Source organism: Trachemys scripta, chromosome 5, assembly GCF_013100865.1.
Source record: "Trachemys scripta elegans isolate TJP31775 chromosome 5, CAS_Tse_1.0, whole genome shotgun sequence".
Lineage (NCBI taxonomy): Eukaryota > Metazoa > Chordata > Testudines > Emydidae > Trachemys > Trachemys scripta.
This window is the reverse complement of record NC_048302.1, coordinates 49,383,751-49,406,093: the sequence shown is the minus strand read 5'-3', so window position 1 is coordinate 49,406,093 and position 22,343 is coordinate 49,383,751. Positions and strand designations below refer to the sequence as shown.

The window sequence follows — 22,343 nt, the reverse complement described above, 5'->3', positions numbered from 1 at the left end:
AGGGGAGGAGCAGAGCAGCTGGAGCCGGGGAGGAGAAGTGCACGGCCGGGGGCGCAGGGTCCGGAGGCATAGGGGCTGCCCGAAGCCCGAGTGCTACCGGCTTCATGGTTTGCCGGGCAGCCTCCAGACCCTGTGCCCCTGGCTGGGCGCTTCCCCAGACTCAGACTTCGGCTCTGTTTAAGAGCCAAACTGCCTGAGCCAGCGCACCAGCTTCGGGCAGCCCCCATGCCTCCGGACTCCAGCCGCCGGCTGGGCACTTCTTCTCCCCGGCTCCAGCTGCTCTGCTCCGGCGGCGCAGGGTCCAGAGGCACGGGGGCTGCCCGAAGTGGGTAGCGCTGGCTCGGGCAGCTTGGCTCTTAAACAGAGCCGAAGTCTGAGTCCGGGGAGTAGCAGAGCAGCCGCAGGAGAGGAAGTGCCCGGCCGGTATTTTTCCCGGACATGTTCGGCTTTTTGGCAATTCCCCCCGGACGGGGGTTTGATTGCCGAAAAGCCGGACATGTCCGGGAAAAACCGGACGTATGGTAACCCTAACCACCACTTCATTTTTAACATCTCTCGTTCCATAACCTCCTTTCAACTTGAAATTCTGTAAAGGTATCTGCATCAAGGTGCTCTGCCCCTTTAAGGGCCGGGGGGCCTGGAGCCAGCCAGCCCTGTTTTCAGGCAGACCCCTTTAAGGACAGGCATTTGGACCGGGTAGAAGGGATTTTCAGACCTAGCTGGAAGGCAGTGAGGTAGTTATTAGAGCCAGAAAATGGCTCAGCTGGTGGGAGAGCTGCCAGGAGCTGGGTGGTGATGGTGGTAATGATAGGAGGAGGAGGAGGAAGTCCCTGGGCCAAGGGAACAGCACCACTTGAAGAATGTTGGTTTCTAGGGTTATCAACCCTCCAGGATTGTCTTGGAGTCTCCAGGAATTAAAGATGAATCTTTAATTAAAGATTATGTCATGTGATGAAACCTTCAGGAATACATCCAACCAAAATTGGCAAACCTATGTGTTCTTGTGGCAGGCACTGGAGTAGGGGACTCCAGGATGGCTTATAGGAAGACTGGGAATAATTTTTGTGTGTGTTTGTGTTTTGAATAATAAATTAAGCTCTGAGGAGAAGGGCCTGATCTAGACTTTGGGCATGGCCTATATCCTTTGTAAGATATAGGCCAGGAGCCTACAGTGTTAAAGAAGGTCCTTATTAAATTCTTATCTAGAAGTGACAGTGTAGTTTGCAAGAGTTATGACAAAAAACAGCACATCATGGGTCAGTGTGTTGAATCCCAAAGGCGCTCTTTGAGGGAGCTGATTTTATTTCTTCTGGGATGTGTGCTAGCAGGTTCTTTGGATCATCCAGAACTCCTGTTCTTCCCTCTTTCCTCCCACAGTTGACTGTGTCCATTGTCTTTCATACAGAAGATTGTTACATGTAGCAATCTTTTGATCCCATCAAAAGCAAAGTGTTTAGATCAAAATGTTTTGTTTTACCATTTTTGAAACAATGTTTTTTGTTTGTTTTGTTTTTGGTTCAAAACAAATTTTTGTTTCAAAATTTAAAAAAATCAAAATAATCAAAAATGCTCAAAACTGAAATGTTTTGTTTTGAGCCCAATAAGATGCTGATTGGACACAAAACAGTTTTTTTTTTAATTTGTTGAAAATTTAAAAAATATTCCATTTCAGGTTAACTGAAAACAAATTCTTCCCTGATTTTTAGAATTGCCAGTGAACTTAAAAATCTGTTGTCACCTAGCTTTACTCCTGACTGAATGAGCTGAAGGGAATAGCCATGAAGCAGGAGCATCCCCTTCTTAAGGCAATGCGTATCCTGTATCTACCATGCTGCTTCCTGTTAACTTGAATTGATTTATTTATTTCTCAAAGCTGAATCTCTTCTTGGTCTGAACCAGAGGAGGTCATTTTAAGGGAGGCAGTGTTATTTACTGAGTAGAGCACTGGGCTGGGATTCAGTAGACCTAGTTTCTATTCCCAGCTCAGCCACTGGCATGCTTGGGTGACTTTGGACGTGTCATTTTGCCTCTGCGCCCCGGTTTCCCTTTATTTTAAAAAAAGGATAATGACACTGGCTCCTTTAAGAGCTTCTGATCAAAAGTGTCATATAATACAAAGCTCTTATTATTATTTATTAACATGTTGTTCTTCCTCTTCCTCCCATATTGATAAAATAGCAAGGTTTTATATGCTTATTGTTGCTATTTCTGAGGCAAACTCAATCTTCAGTTATCTCCATAAATTCCAGTCCTCAGTGTGAATGTCAGTTGGCACATGGTAGAGCTTTTTGAGGGCACTGTTGCATATGCCTGACTGAGGGGCAGAATATACCTGACTATGTATTATTTGAATAGCTGACTCAAATTAGAGACATGGAATGTAAATTTCTTTCTTTCTTTTTTTTTTTTTAACCTGTAGCTTCTAGTTATAATTTTTTAGATCATCAACTGCTCAACTGTTCATGCCAGCCATAGATCTAGGGATACAAAGGACAAAGACCAAATGGCTTTTTCTCATGTTCTTCTTTGCTTCATTTTCAGGGAATGACTAGCAGATTGCAACTAATGAGCTTCTTTGTGTATTCCAGAAACATACCGCTCGCAATATGCGTTTCAATGGTTATTGTCACAGTTGGCTATGTGTTAACAAATGTGGCTTATTTCACTACAATCAGCCCTGAGGAACTGCTAAATTCAAAGGCCGTGGCAGTGGTAAGTTATGGAGGAAAAATACAAATGTATAGATCTGGCTACAGTTAAAGTGGATCTGCTGCTGTTAAAGTTGGTCATTTCCCCCTGAAAATAAGAATAAAAAAATTGGGAAACTTACAATGAAGCTACACAAAAAAACCCTTATAAGGCTCCAAGTTAGCAAAGCACTTTAAACATGGGCTTAAGTCTCATTGCCTTTTATTGGATTCCTTATTGATGCATAGGGATGAATTTAGACCTTATGCATATCATTAGCCCATTCTTATTCAGCTGACTTTTTAGAGTTGCTGGGACTTAAGTGCATGCTTAAGGTTAAGTACGTGTTTAAGTGTTTTGCTAAACTGTAGTGGTGACAATTATTTTTGTGGCATCTGTCTTGCAATAAACAAGTGTAAATCCACATACCAATATCGATACAGCTAAGAGTTTTTCAATAGGAGAATCTGAACACCCTGTTTTCAAGTGACTAATTCTGTAACATATAAAATCTAGCAGCAGAATATTTTGTGGGACCACAGAAAATCACGGGCAGCACCTGTGTGTGCCTTCAAACCATGAGGATAAGAAACAAAACTCTTATGGTAATGACCTAGGAGAGTGAGATGTGACTGGGTGTATAGACTGTAGGATGACAGAAGCTCAGTATGGTGATCATTGTACAAAATATTACGAATGTTTGTATATGTATGACAAATGTGGATTAGACAGATTCTCTTTCATAGAATGTAAATGAATAGTCGACAGCTGACGGTATTTAAAACAAATTATATAGGGGCAGATTCTACCCCTCTTCCATGAAGTAGTACCTTAACTGATAAGTAGCCACACTGAAATAAGGCTCTGCTGTCTGAATAAAGTGCTACCTACTGAGTATGAGTGGGAGACACTTGCCCACAGTAAGTTGGATCCCACTACTGAAGAGAAAATGACAAATGTGCAGTACAATGTCACAGAAAGTTATAGAATGGGATCTTGTAGAAACATTTATTTTTTTCTGCTAATTCATGTTGCTCTCTTTTACCAGACCTTTGCTGAACGATTAATGGGAAATTTTTCATTAGCCGTTCCAATATTTGTTGCCCTTTCCTGCTTTGGCTCTATGAATGGTGGCATCTTTGCAGTTTCCAGGTGAGAAGATCCAGGAATTATTGGAGTGGGTGGGGGAGGTGGGTAAGAACATAAGAATGGCCATATTGGGTCAGACCAAAGGTCCATCTAGCCCAGTTTCCTGTCTTCCAACAGTGGCCAATTGCCAGGTACCCCAGAGAGAATGAACAGAACAAGTAATCATCAAGTGATCCATCCCGTCGCCCATTCCCAGCTTCTGGCAAACAGAGGCTAGGGAAACCATCCCTGCTCATCCTGGCTAATAGCCATTGATGGACCTATCCTCCATGAACTTATCTAGTTCTTTTTTGAACTAGTTAAGGAATGACTCAAAACCAAGGAGGACAAATGAAGCCAGGTTTAATTCCTTTAAATATCACGACAGGTTGACTGTAATAGTCTTTATGACTTTTATCATGTTTGGCATTACTATCACATTGCTAAAACCCTGTGAATTGCTTTAAAAAAATCCCTTTTAATGTAATATCTAATGGATTGATGCTTTATTTCTATGGGATAAGGTAAATGTGGGAAAACACTAATATTAACTTCTTGTAAAGACTGATAATGTCGGGATGGGAAATGGTTATAAGTCTTTTGCTTTGGTTTCTGAGTATCGGCTTCTGACATCTTTTAAACTCTGAATGTCTTCAATAAAAATAAGTAGAGCTGCTGAGGATAACTTTGAATATGTTCTGCATCTCTAGTGAGCTGCTTTGACTTTTCTTTGTAATGAGTGTATTTAAAGTCTGTCCGCATTTACTTCCCACCAGGATGTTCTACGTTGCATCCCGTGAGGGTCACCTTCCAGAAATTCTCTCCATGATTCATGTCCGCAAGCACACTCCTCTGCCAGCTGTCATTGTTTTGGTAAATCATATAAACAAATGTTCCTGCGCAAGATTGTGTATTACAGGCTTGCACGGGAGGATTCAAGCAGAACTTGGGCACTGCTGGAGTCTCTATTTATTTATTTATTTATTTATTTATATTTTGGGGTTTGGTGAGGGGCAGCGGCATGTAGGCACTGAAGTGATCTATTCTAGTGCGTCCTTCTCTGTGTTTCTGATGGTAGCACTTAACTCTCGGAGGCTGCTGCCTAAATCCTGTCTCATTACACTTTATTTCTAAGGATTTGGAAGGTTGAAAGAAAGTGATTATTTGGGCTCCTTTCAGTGACATGAATTCTCATAGAAAAGGAAGTAGAGAAATAAAACTCAAATTCACTTAATTGGAAGTGTAGCTAAACAGTAGTGTCTGAGAGCACCCTAATGTGAAAAATGCAAACAGTGATACACAAGGGTAATGTAGGAGAGGGGAGCCCTGAGTAGTGCAGTGATTGCTTTTTAATCTTTGTGAGAACATGTCTGAAAAGATGGGTAACAGAAACAATTGTGAAAGGGCTATGAGAAGAACAGAAAAGCACAAGGTAGTACAGTGATGGGCCAGTTACCAATTCCTAAGACAGACTCACAGCTAAACGTTGGCTCTGTGTTAATATTGAAGACTAATTTATACAGTAAAGCATTAGGAAAAAAGAAGAGCAGTAACTCAGGCCCTAATTTTCAAACTCAGTTGCCTAATGTTATATCTGTAAATACATTTCCATTTAGGGCTCAATCTTCTGTGGGGATTGTGGGGATTTAGCACCTCTCAGCATCAGGCCCTGAGGAACCAATGGCCCTGCTTCAGATGGCTTGACCCTTGTATGCATGTGCAGTCTCACTGACATGAGCGGGGCTCCATGTTGGGTAGGGAGTCTGCTGATCCAATCAGATTGCAGGATTTGGACCTAAATCAACACTTACAATAGGTGCCTATATACGCACTTTGGATGTGCACATATCAGTTTAAGGGTCTGTCTACACTGCAGTGAGACACAGGTGTGGTTATAGCATGTGGTGACATACCCAAGCTAACTTTAGTCTAGCTAGCACAAGTGCTATAGCAATGGAGCTCAGCAGGATGGGCTAGCTACCTGATTACAAGCCCGCTAGCGAGGCTGGGTACATATTATGCTGGCTCCTATGCTGCCACTGTTATTGGTACCTGCGCTAGCGAGATTAAAGCTAGCTCAGGTATGTCTCCATGTGCTGCAATAACACATCCAATTGCAGTGTAGCCATACACTAAATGTTTAATTTTAAATTTGTTCATCTAAATTTAGGTGCCCAAGTTTGAAAATTGGATTCCCTAATGGGGGGGGGGGGGAGAGCAGAATGTTTTAATGTATTTGTTTTACCCTTCAATATTCCATTTGTTTTGCTTTATATTTTATTGAATCTTTTGTGACTTACATTTCTGTTTAGCACATGGCACCAGTGCAGCTTTCCTGAGTTCACTTTTATTGCGCTAGTAGCAGTTACACACACTACTTTTCTGTCTAGAAGCAGCATGCTTCTATATGAAGATGGCTTTTATGCAGTCTTTCCTATTGTTCATGCCATCTTAGATATAAGTGCAGTTGTTACGAAGATATTTTCTGCCCTGACCCTTAGCGTCTCTGCATTTTCCTGTTGTGTGTTATGCAGAGGGCTGAGCTTGTTTGTGGGAGAGGAGGAAAGTGAGCACATTCAATGCTCAACGCTCAGAACACAAAGTGAAGAAAGGAAGATATTGCTTATTATATGCCTGATTATTTCTGGCTAAATGTGCATATAACAAGCCTAAGTAACCATGTGATCCTATTTGTAGCCTTTTTTGTGTCTTACCCCTATTTCTCTCCTCCACCATTGGATGCCCTGCATTGCAGCATCATGCTTAAAGTTAGATTTTAAGGGGGCAGGCTCTATGGGTGAAATCCTGGCCCCGTTGAAGTCAAAGGCCAAATTCCCATTGATTTCAATGGGGTGAGGATTTTATCCTGTATCTTTTATTTGTAACAAACTAGCACATTTGGGGCACTGTGGAAATCATAATGGACTGGAAGTCAAAGGGGGTGCTCAGTGGGGTAAGCCCCGTGTTTGAAATATTTACACTCCCTGTACAAATCCCAGATAAGTCTTTATTGCCAAAAGTCTATGAGTGTTGTTTTGTTTTTCAGTGGAAAAAACTAACACAAGTTAATTATCTCACTGTAAAATCCTAGTGGAGACAAGGTAATTTTTATCACAATTTAGCTAGGCAAGGCCAGCTTTGCATGCCCCCACCTCCCACCCAGGGTTGACCTTGCCTCGCTACATCTCAGTAAAAACTACACAGCCCGTCTCCACTAGGATTTTTCACTTTTTTTTGTTTGGCAGTGAACACATAGCCTATAGCAAGGTTGACCTAGCCCTTCATTCCAAAAAGTACAAATTGGCTGTGCCTTTTGAATTAGACCATAAAAACTGAGAGCTGGTTTTCACTAGACATTTTTACCTTACGTTATTGTGATACTTAACATGCTTGTAAAAGCGAGTGTGGACAATCCCCAGCCATTTGATCCAGGCTATAAATGTTTATTCTTTAACCTAGGCTGATCCCTCTGATTTAAAAAAAAAAAAGTTTGTAGTCCAGAACAAATGTGTGTGGAGTTTCCACACTAGTCTTTACAAATATGTTAGGAACTGCAAGTTTAATTGACTGCCAAAGTGCAAAAGTCTAGTTTATACATAACCTGAGTTCCTGTGTGCTCTATGTAGACATTAAAGATCTCAGGGCACTTCTCATAAGGGTAGGGGTTTGTCCTGGCGTTAACCGAAATTTCCCCTTCCCCTGCTGTGTACATCCTTCTGTGTGACAATTAGCTGCTGTTCTCCACTCCAGAGGTGGTTGCATTTCAGAGGTGCAGTATGTGTGTAATTTGTGATTGGTTATGGGACGAAAGTCATACTATAAATACATGATGATGATATAAATAAAACAAGTTGGTGCATTAAGTCTCTCTTATGCTCTGAATTTCTTTTGCAGCACCCTCTAACAATGATAATGCTCTTCACTGGGGATCTGTACAGCCTCCTGAACTTCCTCAGTTTTGCCAGGTGGCTTTTTATTGGACTGGTAGTTATTGGGCTGATTTATCTCAGATATAAACGTCCCGATATGCCTCGTCCTTTCAAGGTAACTTCAGCAATCTGACTGTTTTTACATAAGTCTCTATCCCTGTACTTAACCCTCCCCTAGTCCACAGCCTGATGATAAGGGAACAGATGTTCTGGAGTAAAATGTTAACTGCTTGCAGGCAACCGATGTTAACAGAACTGATTCTTTTACTGTAGTTTAAATGTTTAACTTTAGAATTCCCAGCTTGTTTCTCTACAAGATCTCTGATGAAGAGCAAAAATATTTATCTAACCACGTTTCTCTCCAGAGAAGGAGAAGTCTTTCTTGTTTACTGTTGATGGCATTTGGGGAGAAGCAGTTGTGTATATATATATTTAGGTTCATGTGTGAAAGTGAAGGTGTTTGATCAATTTTGCTAACACTCACACCATTTGAGGAAGTAAGCTAGTAGGTTCTGACTGGTCTGTAATCTAACCTGTAATCTATGTGAAGATGCCTCCTAATTGTACACAACTGTGTATCTTTCAAACTGTCAGTATTTGGGGGGCATTGCAGCTGGGCCTCAATCTGGCCTCTGTTTTGCAGGCCCAAACAACGTCATCTGCATTTTTGCAACCAGAATTAATGTCAGGAACAAAAACTGGTAGTTAGATATCAAGGGGGTATTTTTTTATTTTTATTTTCCTAATCTCTCTGCAGAGCCTTATTTGGCATTAATCACCAATTTCAGGTACAAACAGGTCATTAGATATTAAATGACTGATATTTGTGCTCACAATTTCAGGCACAGTTATTTTTGAGCACTAAGTTGCACCCAGAAAAATTGCTCAAAATCTGTCCTAGTAATTATTCGGCCTTGATTCTGCCACCCTTATTTATGTTAAGTAGTACCTTACTATGTGAATATTCCCAGTGAGGTTACTTGTATAGCAAGATAGTACTTAGCATGAGTAAGAGTAGCAAAAATCTATCCATATTTAAATATGGGGAAGAAACTTAACTTAGAAAATAATTTGCTTTGTTGCATTCTTTTAGGCATATAAATGAAGGGCAGCAGCTTACCACATTTCTCTGTGATTTCTTTTTTACAACACTTTGACAGGGTACAATAGAGAATTGGTAATGTCTAAAGGCAAGAGGATCATTTCTTGAGAATTTTCCATTACACCAGTTATCTAGTTAGCAGCACCATCAGGCACCTCCTTCAAAGAGGTGAAAAGACAGTTTACAGCATCACCCTCAAAAGTTGAGAGAATTAATTGCTATTTTTTCTGTTTTCAGAATGACACTGATAAGATAATCAGTCATGCTGTCAGAAGCACAATACTTCTTCAGTACCTGTCAGTTACCTAATGCTATCAGATATATTTTATCTGTGGTCAAATGACAATTAACTTGTGCTCCTCCAGCCACATTTTGATTTGTACCTTAGGATGGATATCAGTATGTACTTAGTGATTTTAAAAGGCAGCTGGTGACTTGAGCGCTTTGCTTTATTTTAAAATAGAGTGTAATAGGTAATTATCAAAGAGGAAATCTTTACTATAGTTAGTGCTGCTCGTCTAATAGAGGACTAGAGAAAGGACTTTTGTAATCTAGCATATTTACAACCCTTACATTTTAAAGGATGTAAAGTATTGTGGTGTTTTAGTGTGTAATTAAGAGACTGCTGTAGAACTTACTGCATAACACTGTATTTAATTTATATTCTTTAGTTACTCACATTTCAAAGGCATGTTCCAAAACACCAGTATTTCTGCAGAACCATAGTGTGCTGCTGTGTTTTATCCAATTTACATTTCATGGAACATTAAATACCAGTGTCATTCAATAACCAAGGTCAGTGGAAAGTAATAACTTTTTTTTTTTTTTTTTTTTTTTTTGGCCTGTGTTTCAGGTGCCGCTATTTATTCCAGCTTTGTTTTCCTTCACCTGCCTCTTCATGGTTGCACTGTCACTTTACTCTGATCCTGTCAATACAGGAATAGGCTTTGCAATAACCCTGACTGGTGTCCCCGCCTACTACCTCTTTATCATATGGGACAAGAAGCCAAGATGGTTCAGAAGGCTCTTAGGTAAGTCCACATTAATGTGGGACTCTTCCCTCTCTCTCTCTCTGAACTTCTCAGTCAATCCCTGTAATGGCGTTTCCATTTTCAAAACACTCTCTCATAGCATGGGGTGGCCCTCATCACCGTGCCCCAGTTCCCCCTTGTTAATACTTCTCAAAAACTCCACAGCCCAGTTTAGCTGCTGCAGTGATTTGGCCCTGCAGCTAAGTAATTAACAATAATGCCGCCCCTTCCAGGCTATACAAATACAAACATAAACACAAAGCCAGAGTCGTCTTGCCAATTTCAAACTGTGCCCAGCCCCTTCTTTCTTAGGGTCTGGTCCAATTTTAATAACTCATACAACTTGACACACTTCAGCTTTCAGCTTTTCCCAAGCTCTTTCCCGTTTCTCCCTCTTAGTCCCTCTAATAAGCAGCAACTCCCAAGATTTGCTTCTTTTCTGGAGGCCTCCCTTCTCTTTCCATCTCCCCTCTGGCATCTGACTTCTCCCTTATCTATTCCAGAGGCCTGATTGAGTCATGTAACCTATTTTCCCCTGGGGTGGCAAGTTAAGCATGTCACAGATCGGGCTGAGACCCAACTCCCCTTAAAGGGTCAGACACATGGTGATAATCCCCAAACTGGAAAGTCCTTTTAATTCTTGTCACCACTTTGTTCCAGGGACAGCAGAGCCACTTGCTTTTCACTCAAATGCTGTAACCATTATTCCATGAGTTAAACTAAACTCCAGCTAATTAAATGGCCATGTCTGCAGCAAACTCATTCTTTAAACCAATCAGACAGCAAGCATTTTTTAAACAAGACATTTCAGATTACTGAACCCCTGTGCACCCGCTACACAGGTATCTGATCCCAGTTAAGTTACTGACCTTCTTCCTACAGTCATTTGCCTGTTCTAATAGATTAAATGTTTCCTTGAGAGGACAACAGCTTCTGACAACTAAAACATTGTCCTGAACGTAGGCCTGATTCTGCACTTGCTACTCAAACCAAACACCTATGGGCTGCCGAAGGACTTTGTTTCAAATAAGGCATGCTGGAATCAAATCCTTCATTAAAATGGATCCTAGATGGTGATGTGATTCTTAATGGCTATTAAAAAGCAAAGTTATGAGATAAAATGCTCTATATTTGACATATTGTCATAATGGTTGTTTACATCTTTTCTGTGAATGACTTCCAACATATTTTCCTGAAGTAAATTAGCTGTAATTTTTTTTTACATCTGAATTTAATTGATGAAAATTGTTTATATACTATTTATGGAATTTTTTTCAAAAACTTGTGAAACTACTGATGTGTTAGAGAAGAGCTGTCTGAAGTTCTTTTGATTAGAGAGAAAAAACAGTACAGTTAATTAAAAACAAAAGCTGTCCCACTTCTTTTTATTTTTGTTACTCAGCCCTTTTTTGTGTAGTTATGTCATGAGACAGTGCAGACAGAAATATAGGCAAGATCTCCTAAGAGATTTGAGAAATGGTGGGTAATTTGTTAAACAAAACTGGGTGAAAAGTTTGCCTTATGCTGCAGACACTTTGTGAAAGCTAGAGATTTCAATAGAAGTTGGCTTTCCCACTACAGTTTATTAAAATAAAAAAATCAAGGGCTCTCCCCAGCTCCACACCACTGGGCTTTACTGGACCTTTAAAATGAGCTTGTCCTAATAAAGTAGCAGAAGAGCCTTGTGTGCATGCAGCATGTACTTCTGCTAATGCCAGGCGAGTTTGTGCCTCCCAGCAGCAATTAACCAGCCCTATTCTGAGTAGGAGATGTCCACATTAGTTTATGATGTCTCTGGCTTGACGTTTTGGAACTAGAACATATTTTCTTAATATACCAACAATATTTGTTTGCATTTTCTGGTGAGAAGCTCTGAGGATTTGCAACATAGTTACTTGAAACTCTGTGGCCACAGGATGCCAGTGTTGAACTACATTACTCAGGTGAAAGGAAAATATTCTCTTTAAGGGAGATTGGATATACATTTAGCCTTTTCTACTAGCTGTGACAGTGTGGCTGATTCTTCTAGCCCTTTGGAGAACACCGGATCCTCATGCAGGAAATCAAGTCAGATGCCTGTGTAACACATACAGACACACAGTGCTGGCTCAGAGGGGAAAGCAGCAGACACCTGTCAATATGGGGGAAACAGCTTGTTCAGTTTCCCTGTGTTATTCCTAGAGTAACAATAGTAGTTAGGGAAAACTGATGCTGACAGTTTTGAGGTGGGGAGGAGGTGATAACCCACTCATTGAATAAACAGCTTTGTTTCAGAGTAGGCAGTGAGAAATATCCCTGGAGTCATTTTTTAAAAATTATATTACTTTGCAGGAGTTGATACTGCTGCACTGTAGAGACCAAAGAGCATTTTTCACATGTACTATTTCAGGATAAGTCTATTTAGGATGCTTCTCTGAGATCTGAATAATGCATTTAGCTGATCTCCCACAGAGACTGCAACATGAGCATTCATCTTACTTATCAAGTTACCATATTTCATAAAAATAACTTCACTTACTGTGAAGTTAATATGCCCGGCCAATGCAGGTAGCCAGAGAGATGTTCGAGTTCACCCTCTCTCTCTCTCACTCCCAAATGGCTTTTAATCTTGCACCAGGCAGTTAATATTTCACTAGTATTAGACACCTGTGAGACATAGTTTTACCCATTGTGCTTGGGCAAATCGTATTTGCACCTGGCTGTTTTCTCACCTTTTACAGAATTAACCTGAAACCAAAGATCCAAGAAAAGGGGCACCCTACAAAAGTAGATCAATAATGAAAAGAATGTGACAGAGGTCAGAGGTGGACCTGAGCCAAAACACATGAATTTGGGGATGTTTGTTACACAGCCCTAAATTTGGATCCATGTTTACCAGTGCCCTGTCTCTTTATAATGGGCTGAGCATCCCCCAACCTTTGAGGAGTTTAAAATTCAGCAATGGCTCTGAATGTTGAGGGCTGAGCCCATATCAGGGTAGAGATATGCTGTACATATAAAATCCATCCATTTCTTTAACTGCTATTTCCAGACATCAGAGGGTGCCACTTGCCCATTCAAGGTGTAGCATGATATGTTCAGTGCCGCTCTCCTTGTTGAGTTAATGAGGCTGGGCTCCACAAGAATTCATCTCCACTTTATGCTAGAGAGCAGCAGCAGGTCCCTTGTCCTGTCGTCTACATGTCCAGTAAATCACTGCTTTTACTGAGAGGTTTCTTTTCCATTCCCAGCCTTTACCCTGTGGTTATAGATAACAACTCTGAGCTCCTATGAAGGAGGTCCAGATGCCAATGAGTCTGACTTTCATTTATGCTGAGTGTCTTTAACCTGCCCTGGAAGCATAAAAAGGGCTTTACAATGGATACAAATATAACTTGTGGTGCGAGAGTGGTATAAAGAGGGTCTTAGTGTAAATGAGAATCAGGCCCAATACACCGCTACCTCGATATAACGCGACCCGGTATAACACTAATTCGGATATAACGCGGTAAAGTAGTGCTCCGGGGGGGCGAGGCTGCACACTCCGGTGGATCAAAGCAAGTTCAATATAACGCGGTTTCACCTATAACGCGGTAAGATTTTTTGGCTCCCGAGGACAGCGTGATATCGAGGTAGAGGTGTATCTCTAGCCACTGCTGCTTAAAGCACACAAGTACCATGGGTGTTTCAGTGCTTGCAGTTTCTCACTTCCATAATCCAGACTACAATGCAAAGTATTTCTTCAGAAAAAACTCCTCACCTTAAATATTGTATTTAACCTCAGCCCCCCAAATAGAAGGGCAGAGAAGAAGAGCCATATAGACAGAGATTCTACATTGTCTTGCACCTTGTGTCATTTACCAGTGCAGGGTGAGTATACAACACTAACAAGTCAGAATGGTAGTGTTTTACCCCCCATATTGCCCTCACTTTCCACTGGTGTAAATGACTACACAAGGTGCTGGGCAGTGGAGAATCAGGCCCTCGAGTGGCAAGGATGCCTTTTAGTTTAAGATGAACTTTGAAGAAGAAGGTATTCAATATTTATATGATTGGTGCCCACATATGAATCAACAGTGTAAACAGGCAAACCACTCAAAGGACAAATCCCGCTAATCCCTGACTCTTCTCTTTAATAATAGCAAAGGTCACAAAGAAGAATATGAAAGTGTTTCTAACTTGCAACATGTTTAAACCAGTACAGAGGCATTACATGCACATATTTAATACAGTTTATTTTGATCAAGCGGATTCTGACACAGAATATGGGTGCCTCATTCAGCATATTTGGGCCTTTATTGCAACATTAACATTGTTTGTTTGTTTTGAGCTGAACAACTGTGTAGAGAATTAACTCTCTAGAGATAATGTCTAAATAGAAGTCTCTCCAACAAATAAGAATCCTTCTATACCTAGTAATTGTCCCTTTTTGGCACAGAGCTGAGCAAAATGTGGTTAGAAAGGGAACACAGTTGTAGGGCTCTTTAAATGAGACATTTTATGATGCTATGACTGTTACATCTAAATACTTATGAACACATATCATTGGTGAGTTGAACAGCTCTTCTAGGAAAATCTTCCTTGATTGCGTCCCACATATCTCCAGTTTCTTTAATTTTCTCTTTGCAGACAGGGTAACTGAAACATTGCAAATCATCCTGGAAGTTGTCCCCACGGATGATGGCTTGAAATCGTGATCACTTACCTCCTAAAGAAGCAGGTGTTGCCTGAGTGTCCCATTTCAGCTTGGGTCATTGGGGTGGGGAGGTTTTTTCCCCTCCGTGGAAGTTCAGAGAATTACAAGAGCAAGTCACAGTTAAAATGAAGCCTGAAAAATAATTGGTTACTAGAGCTGTATTTTTTTTTTTTTTTTTTTTTACATTCTCAAACTTTTGTACAAGGAGTTGGTATGTCGAAAGTACATCTGCTCTGTGCTGTAAAATAACAGAAGCCACAGACCATCTCATCTCTCTGGGACAGTGGGGACAAGTAGAAAAAAATGAAAAATCTCATTTTGTAGCAAATCTTAGGTTCTTCAAATTGGGGATTTTACTGCATTGTCAATGAACATTTGTTCCAGAAATGGTTTTGTAATCAAATATACTGTGAACAGTGTATCCTGCACCCTGCTCATGAAGAACCTAGCCTTCACTGAAGAGAAGGGCAAGGTAAAGCTCCTTAGCTAAAAGTTTGGGTAAACATTGTTCTCTCTCTCCCTCCATTCTTCACCCATATCTTACTTCTTCTTGTCTCAACTGAAGCATCACATCAGTTCCCCACATACAAACAGGGTGACTTCACCCACTTCTGTGGTGGTCTAGTAGGATTGCTAAATTTCCTGCATTTTTTTCAATAGAGTAATTGAAAATAGATTCTGATATTTAATATTGATTTTCTGCTAAAGGGGAGGCAAATTTTAGGTTTGAGGCATAATTTGGTGCATTTGAAAAGTTTCGACCAGTCTGAAAGTTATCACTGGTTCTGCCAGTATTCTACGGTATATGTATAAGAAATCTCTCAGTCCAGTGAATGCTTTCAAATCAGTCGAGACATTTAAAATTCAACCACTGAACATATATAGATATTTGTAGTCTAGGAAAATGCAGTCCTCGTTTAGGCAAAGCTCCCATTAAAGTCAATAATAGTTGGTTAACAGATGTGATTGGAAGTACCACCAGTTATGAAATCAATGGGAATTTTGTCCAAGGAAGGACAGCTGTTCTGGAATAAGCATAATAAATGAAAGATGAATTAGAGAAGGTTTGGAATGTTGAACTGGATATGTACACAAACTGTGGGATGTTTTCTTAAACACATACTGAGTTCTTATGCCTTGAAATCTCAGCAAATGATGTTCTCCTACAAAATCTACTTCCTGGTTCCCAATTTCAACTGAAACTAGAAATTAGGGAGGAAATTGGGTTGCAAAAATTGAAGGCAACACTTGGTTCAGAATCAAAACATTGTGGTGTTTTGTTTTTTTTCAGTTTGTGATTTGGGTTAAGGTGTGGCTCAGTTGTGACTTAGCTTGCCCTTTCCTGTTAATACTTTGCACAATAGGTGAACACTGAAATATTTTAAATGCTCAAGAAAGTCTATATTTCAAAGACTACTCCAGCCTTAGGATAAGATGTTACTGTTAATATGTTAGAAAAAAAACGTAATTAAATATTTAACGACTACTTTAAAAACTGTTGCCTATTAGAAGATAAATTATTTCTTCAAAACCTTCATGAAACAGACATAAATCTTTTAATTTATAAATATTGAAGGAAACACTAGAACTGTCGAAACTTCTGCAGTTAAAGGGATGCTGTCAATCTGAAGTAATCCATTTTAAAAAAGAAGAGATTTAAAGTCTGTTCACTGCTCATGCTTCTGAGGTCTCCTGCTAATTTTTGTGGTTTTACAATCACATTTTCCTGTTTTTGTGTGCAGTTTTTTTCTCCTGTGTTTGTGTGAAAGACCCACATAAACAGGGAAGATGCAGTAATGACTAGATTGTGTGCAGTTAGTGTTACTGTTTCTCTAAGTGCAGTCAAACGAACAAAGAAAATAGAAAGGACAATATTTTTCCTCTGATCTCTTTGTTATAATAACCTTAAGTATTGTTTGAAACTACAATTGACAAATATTTTCAGGTGAATTTTTAAGTTGACCAGGTCCCTTTAAATTTACTATCGTATTATTTTCATTTTCTTGTTACAGAGATTGAAATTTAGAAGTGTTAAGAGAGCCTGTTTCAACTGTCACTTTTCAGTAGCATTAGTTTCACACAAGCAGTTACTTTGTCCTAAGAGAAATAATTTAATTTACTGCAATTGTATATTTAAAAGAAGAAAAATAACTTGTGAAATAGCATAATGATTTTTAAAATGGCACACAGGTGCTTATGATTCTAATTAATGATTCAGTTCCATGAATCTATACAATATTAATGCAAAAATATTTTAATCAGACATCCATTGAGTAACAAAAAGTCAGAACTAAAGACATGTATTGGGTCCTGAAGCAATGGGTATAACTGCACAAAGCATAGGAAGTAGACAATATAAAGAAATTCTTGGAATGCTGCTTTTGACCTTTTCTAAGATGTCATCTTCAAGTCCTTCAAGAAAGATCCCCTAAAATAGCATGTTAAACCTATGTTGTCATTTTTCTCATTTCGGGCCCAATCCTGAACCCATTTAAAGCAATGGAATTAGTATTGTGATAAGGATTTGCATCATACTATTACTAGTGTGGATAAGAATCAGAACCTTAAACTTTTATCCTCCTTTTTTACCCTCAAACCTCTTTACCAACCAGCTACTATCAAAACACCTCTTGCTAGGAAGATGGGATTTTTTTCTTTCTAGTGTTGGTCTTTTCAGGCTCTGTCTGGTATTCCCTATACAGGCAGAACTCCCACTGAAGTCAATGAATGAAAATTTTTTCAGTGTAGAGACTTCAAGGGAGATACTGAGTTGCATCCCATAGAGGCACAGCATATAGCTTGCAGCCTAGAGAAAGGGGGGACCACGGTGATGGTAAACCACCTTTGCACCCACTCTATTCCTCTGGGGTCAGAAATGGCCCTGGAGGCATGTTTAAGATACAGCAGCCTGCCCATAGCTGCCTATGGGCACCAGGGTCCTCCAGAATTTCTGCAGTGCTGCATGCTGCAGGTTAACCCCTGACATGCCCCTCCCATCCCTAGCCTCCCGCCGTCTGTCAGGACCTTGTGAAGGGGCTCTCATATAACAGCCTGAGGCTGTCTTACTAAATTCATGCACTGGGGATATTCTCCCCTGTTCAGATCCAGGGCTTGTAGAGCCCCTTTTATGCTGTTCCTTCACGCAGGATGCAGGAGCTGGACAGGGTGTGAGAATCTCACCCTTCTAGAATAGGCCATCAGGGCCTGAGCACCGTGTGTTATTGTTTACACTGATGCAAAGTCTGTATAAATCACTACCAGATCAGAACAGCAGTGCTTTACACTTGCTTTGCACAGTAAATGATTACATGGATGCAGGCAATGAAGAATCACCTTATATTTCAAGCTGTGACTAACAGCTGCAAAATCTTAATCTGCTCTGTGATACTACCTCAGTGCAGGAGTCTGGATTAGATGACCTCTTGAGGTAGCTTTCAGCCCTACATTTTTATGATCACTTAGAGTGCATTAACCAGGAGAGGAAGTATGTGGAGGTTAATGTCAATTATGAATATCTGCATGTTATTTATTGCTGCATTGCCTCCGGATAATGTGGTGCCAAAAGTCCCCAGTCAAGGATCAGGGTCTCATTGTACTAAGCATTGTTCAAACACACAACTATAAGATGGTGCCTACCCCAAACAACTTACAGTCTGAGTATAGCAATGTATGTGACCGGTGCTAAAATTCTAAGATAAGGGCCATATAAATTCCTAAAGAGATTATGTAGCTACTACCACCATCTATGAGTAGTTATAACTTCTAATATAGCATAGAGAGAAGAGGTTTAGGAAAGATCTGGTTTTTATTAGCTAGTTTTACAGAAAATAGTGAGTCTGTATTTTAAATGAAAAAACAGATTCTTTCCAAATTTTTAAAATCAGTTTGCGTGTGTATATGGAATCCCTCATTCACATCTAAATATTGCTGCTACAGGACTGTGAATGTTATAAATGTTGACAAGATGCTAAGATACATTTTATATGTGTAAACATGCAACATTGTAGCATTTTTCTGAAATAAATGTAAAATCCTATTTCTATATATTTTCTAAATACCTAACACTTCTTATGCAACCAAAATATTGACTGCAACATAGCTTATGTATATGTGCAGTTCCAAAAGCATATACAGGTCTGTCGCATCTTAGGCGCATTTAACATGTGCGATTTCAGCTTTACGCAGTCGGCAAAAACAAACAAACAAAAAAACAAACAAAAACAAAAAGAGAAAAATAACAATTTAAATACTGTTTCTGTAGTGCGGGCGATTCCGCCCGCTATTACACTCAATGTAATTTTGACTATACGTGATTTTTGCTTTAGGCGCTGGCTGCGGAACGTAACCCCAGCGTAAGAGGAGACAGACCTGTAGTATATACGGTATATGTGTATATATTTTCATAATTCATGTATTCAAATTATATTTAATGAACAAACTTTAAATACTAACAATGATGCTACTAGAAAATGAAGTATCAGAGGGGTAGCCGTGTTAGTCTGGATCTGTAAAAGCAGCAAAGAGTCCTGTGGCACCTTATAGACTAACAGACGTATTGGAGCATGAGCTTTCATGGGTGAATACCCACTTTGTTGGATGCAAGTGGGTATTCACCCACAAAAGCTCATGCTCCAATATGTCTGTTAGTCTATAAGGTGCCACAGGACTCTTTGCTGCTTTTAGAAAAATGAAAACGTCTATGCTATATTTTTGTAAATACATAGAAATAATTTACTTTATGCACAGAGATTTTCAAATATTTTACTTTGATTTGTGCAGATCAAGTAATATCTTTTACTAATACCTAGTCCCAAAACCCATTTACAATTATCTGATATATATGATTTGACAAGGGCCCAGCTGCTATTAGCAGGAGTTGTGCCTGAGAAATAACTTCAAAACAAGGCACCAAATAATTATAGACAGTACAATAAAGGATTTGAAAGCATTTCCATTATAAACTCCATTTTGGCCATACACATCATAAGATATATTTAATCTTGAGGGCTATAACTAGTCTATACATATTTTTGTATACAAAATGTGGCATAAGTTTATTTTAACTGGAACCAGTAACATTTTTTGAATTTTGTAACTTCAATGAAATTTCTTTTGTTTTATTTTGTAATGGACACAAACATAGATGAACTTTTCCTGAAAACTTTCTCCTGGTTTCTTTTTTTTTTTTTTGGTCACCAACTATGGACAAAGTTCACATTTTAAAAATTTTGTTGAAATTTAGCATTTTGAAAAAAATTGGAGTTTTGAATTTAGCAAAGGAAAAATATGTTTTTAAAAGTGATTCCCTCCCCCTCCAACTCCACACCTTTTAAAAAAACTTCTGATTTCTTTTAATTTCAGAAAGAGGCAAAGAAATATAGCTCTTTTAGGTGGTTGTATGTGCTTGTTTGTTCTTAATTCCAAGTGCAGATCATCCCTAATTTTAACCATGAAGTTTCTAGTATTATTTTTTAAGGGGAAAGATTTTAAGTTATTTATGTTAGTATGATGGGTAGTTAATTTTCATATCATGCAATGAGATGAAAGGGACTTTGCATATTATCTTATGACTTCATAATTTCCAATGCAAACACAGCCGTTTTATTGGGATCTAGTCTAGCTTTGGTCAATAAGAATACAAAGAAAACAGGCATTATGTATTTATGAAGCAGACATTCCAGCTAACAGATGTCATGGTTTGTGAAATGTCCATGTCAAACATTGTATCCAATGATCTTTACTTACTGATTTGAGTATTATATAGGGTTGGAATGGACTTAAGAGGTAGGTATAAGACATTTGATCTTGTTCAGTTCCTGTGCTTAGAAGTGGGTAGGACAGCTAGCTAAGAGCTAGAGCTGGGCACTGGAGGAATCAGCTTCCATTAAAGCATTAATGAAACAGAATAAGAGCAAGTAAAATCAGGCTAATGAATTTACTCTGGTGCTACTAAACGCAGTGGGGTCACTTCTGCAGCTATCGCATAGAATGAGTGTAATTCCAATGTAGACAGGCCAGTTTATGGCTAGTAAGCTTGTAATACACAGCCATGATTCTTCAGCCAGTAAGATGCCAAGAGCAGGCAGTGAAGTATACATGGTGTTCAATGACTAGCAGAGTGTACACATTAGTAACTGGCAAGTGTAAGTGAACTGAGACTGAAGCAAAGTCTTTCATGCTGAAGCAATTTTTGTGTCTATAACAGTGTCAGCATCAAACAACATTGAAATAGGCACATACAGGGCCATGGAACATAACCTGCTCACATGCTAGCTCATGGGCTGCAGCAGGCATTTAAATATAACCCCAATGTGCAGGCTGCCAAGAGCAGTATGTCCTGTGAGCTACAGGTAGATTATCCAATAGCCACACAGTCCTGGTGTGCCATCCCAATTGCCATAAGGCAGGCTTGGCTCCCAAGGAAGAAACAGAGACAGGAAGTGGTGCTAAGCGACAAGCAGAAGTAACTCTAGCACTGATGTGGACAAATAGTGGTCTAGGATAATGGAAAAGACATATTAGCAAACCCCACAGCATTCTCCAATATCAACTAGTGCTGAGGGGACTGTCAGGTCTATTTTAGACAGTCTCAAAAGAAGCTTATCTTTCCCCCAGGGGAGATGGACACAGCATAGGTGTAATCCCATATGGTATATCAATTATTGATTTTGTTTATTTTATATAATACCTTCCATTGCCACTTGGACTGATCACTCTTAGGCCAGAGCACTCCCTTATATGCTGTTAGCATCTTACTGAACTTAGACTCCACTGCAGAATTGCCAGTAGGCATGTGGTTGGTGCAGATGACCTTTGCACCATCTTTGGTGTGTATTATATGGAAATGTACTATATGGAATATGGGTTGTCACCTATGAGTGTGCCCATTGTTTGCCGTATGTAAGCTGTGCTTGTTTTCACAGACTATGGAAGAACTGAGCCCAGTAATTTGTGGTCTGGCTTTCTGTTCATGCATTTCTGGTGGCTAAAGCAGGGTTGATATGTTAGGACTGTTGGGTTCACTGTAAGATGATGGCAAGATTTGGTATAGAGATGCCTAGATATGAAGGCTGCTCCACACAGCATGAAAGGTCACTTCTGCTTTATATGTTTATTGGAAGACTTCCCTCTGTTGTCTCACTCAGCTTTTTGTAGTGATAGTGTCTTGGTAATGGTTGGCCTTGCCTTAAATACCTTGTTACTGATGTTTAGATAAGACTTAATGAACTGACATTTGCATTTCTGACTTTCGTTCAGGACTCTGATTTTTTTTCTTTCAAATGTTGGGAAATCTTTTGGCACAGGATATCTTAGCTGTCATGTCTGGCATGACTAGGGTGACTAGATGTCCCGATTTTATAGGGACAATCATGATTTTTGGTTCTTTTTTTTTATATAGGCGCCTATTATCCCCCACCCCCTGTCCTGATTTTTCACGTTTGCTGTCTGGTCACCCTAGGCATGACAATTATGTCATGGAGCTGAACGACATTAATAATGATGTCATTTGACTTTATGCTTTGTGGTTGGGAGTTAGGGTTCCTCTGTAGACATTGGATCATACTTGATTTTTCTGTTCACCTAATTTTTGTTGAAGTGCAATATATTAGCATGCTGACTTTGATTATAAATTTTCGCATTGTCTAATAGACAGTCTTGTTACCAAACTTTGCTAGTCCAGGACTGGATTTTGCTTGTATGTTTCTTTTTTGGCAAGGAACTCCAGGAAAGTATAACTGCAGTTGACTTGCCACTTCCTGTTTACATTTTTTTGGTCTTGTTTTTTATTT

General features: G+C 39.6%; 1 protein-coding gene across 1 annotated transcript in view; it reads left to right on the top strand.

Annotated features, from left to right (window-relative positions):
* The window catches only part of SLC7A11 (solute carrier family 7 member 11), a 74,937-nt gene extending 59,920 nt beyond the window's left edge, over nucleotides 1-15,017 (top strand). The window contains exons 7-12 of the mRNA XM_034772586.1: nucleotides 2,589-2,712; nucleotides 3,737-3,840; nucleotides 4,593-4,689; nucleotides 7,711-7,860; nucleotides 9,701-9,878; nucleotides 14,487-15,017. Of these exons, the coding sequence (XP_034628477.1) occupies nucleotides 2,589-2,712; nucleotides 3,737-3,840; nucleotides 4,593-4,689; nucleotides 7,711-7,860; nucleotides 9,701-9,878; nucleotides 14,487-14,554 (721 nt within the window). The 3' untranslated portion in view covers nucleotides 14,555-15,017. The remainder of the gene's footprint in view (nucleotides 1-2,588; nucleotides 2,713-3,736; nucleotides 3,841-4,592; nucleotides 4,690-7,710; nucleotides 7,861-9,700; nucleotides 9,879-14,486) is intronic.
* The last annotated feature ends 7,326 nt before the right edge of the window (nucleotides 15,018-22,343 follow it).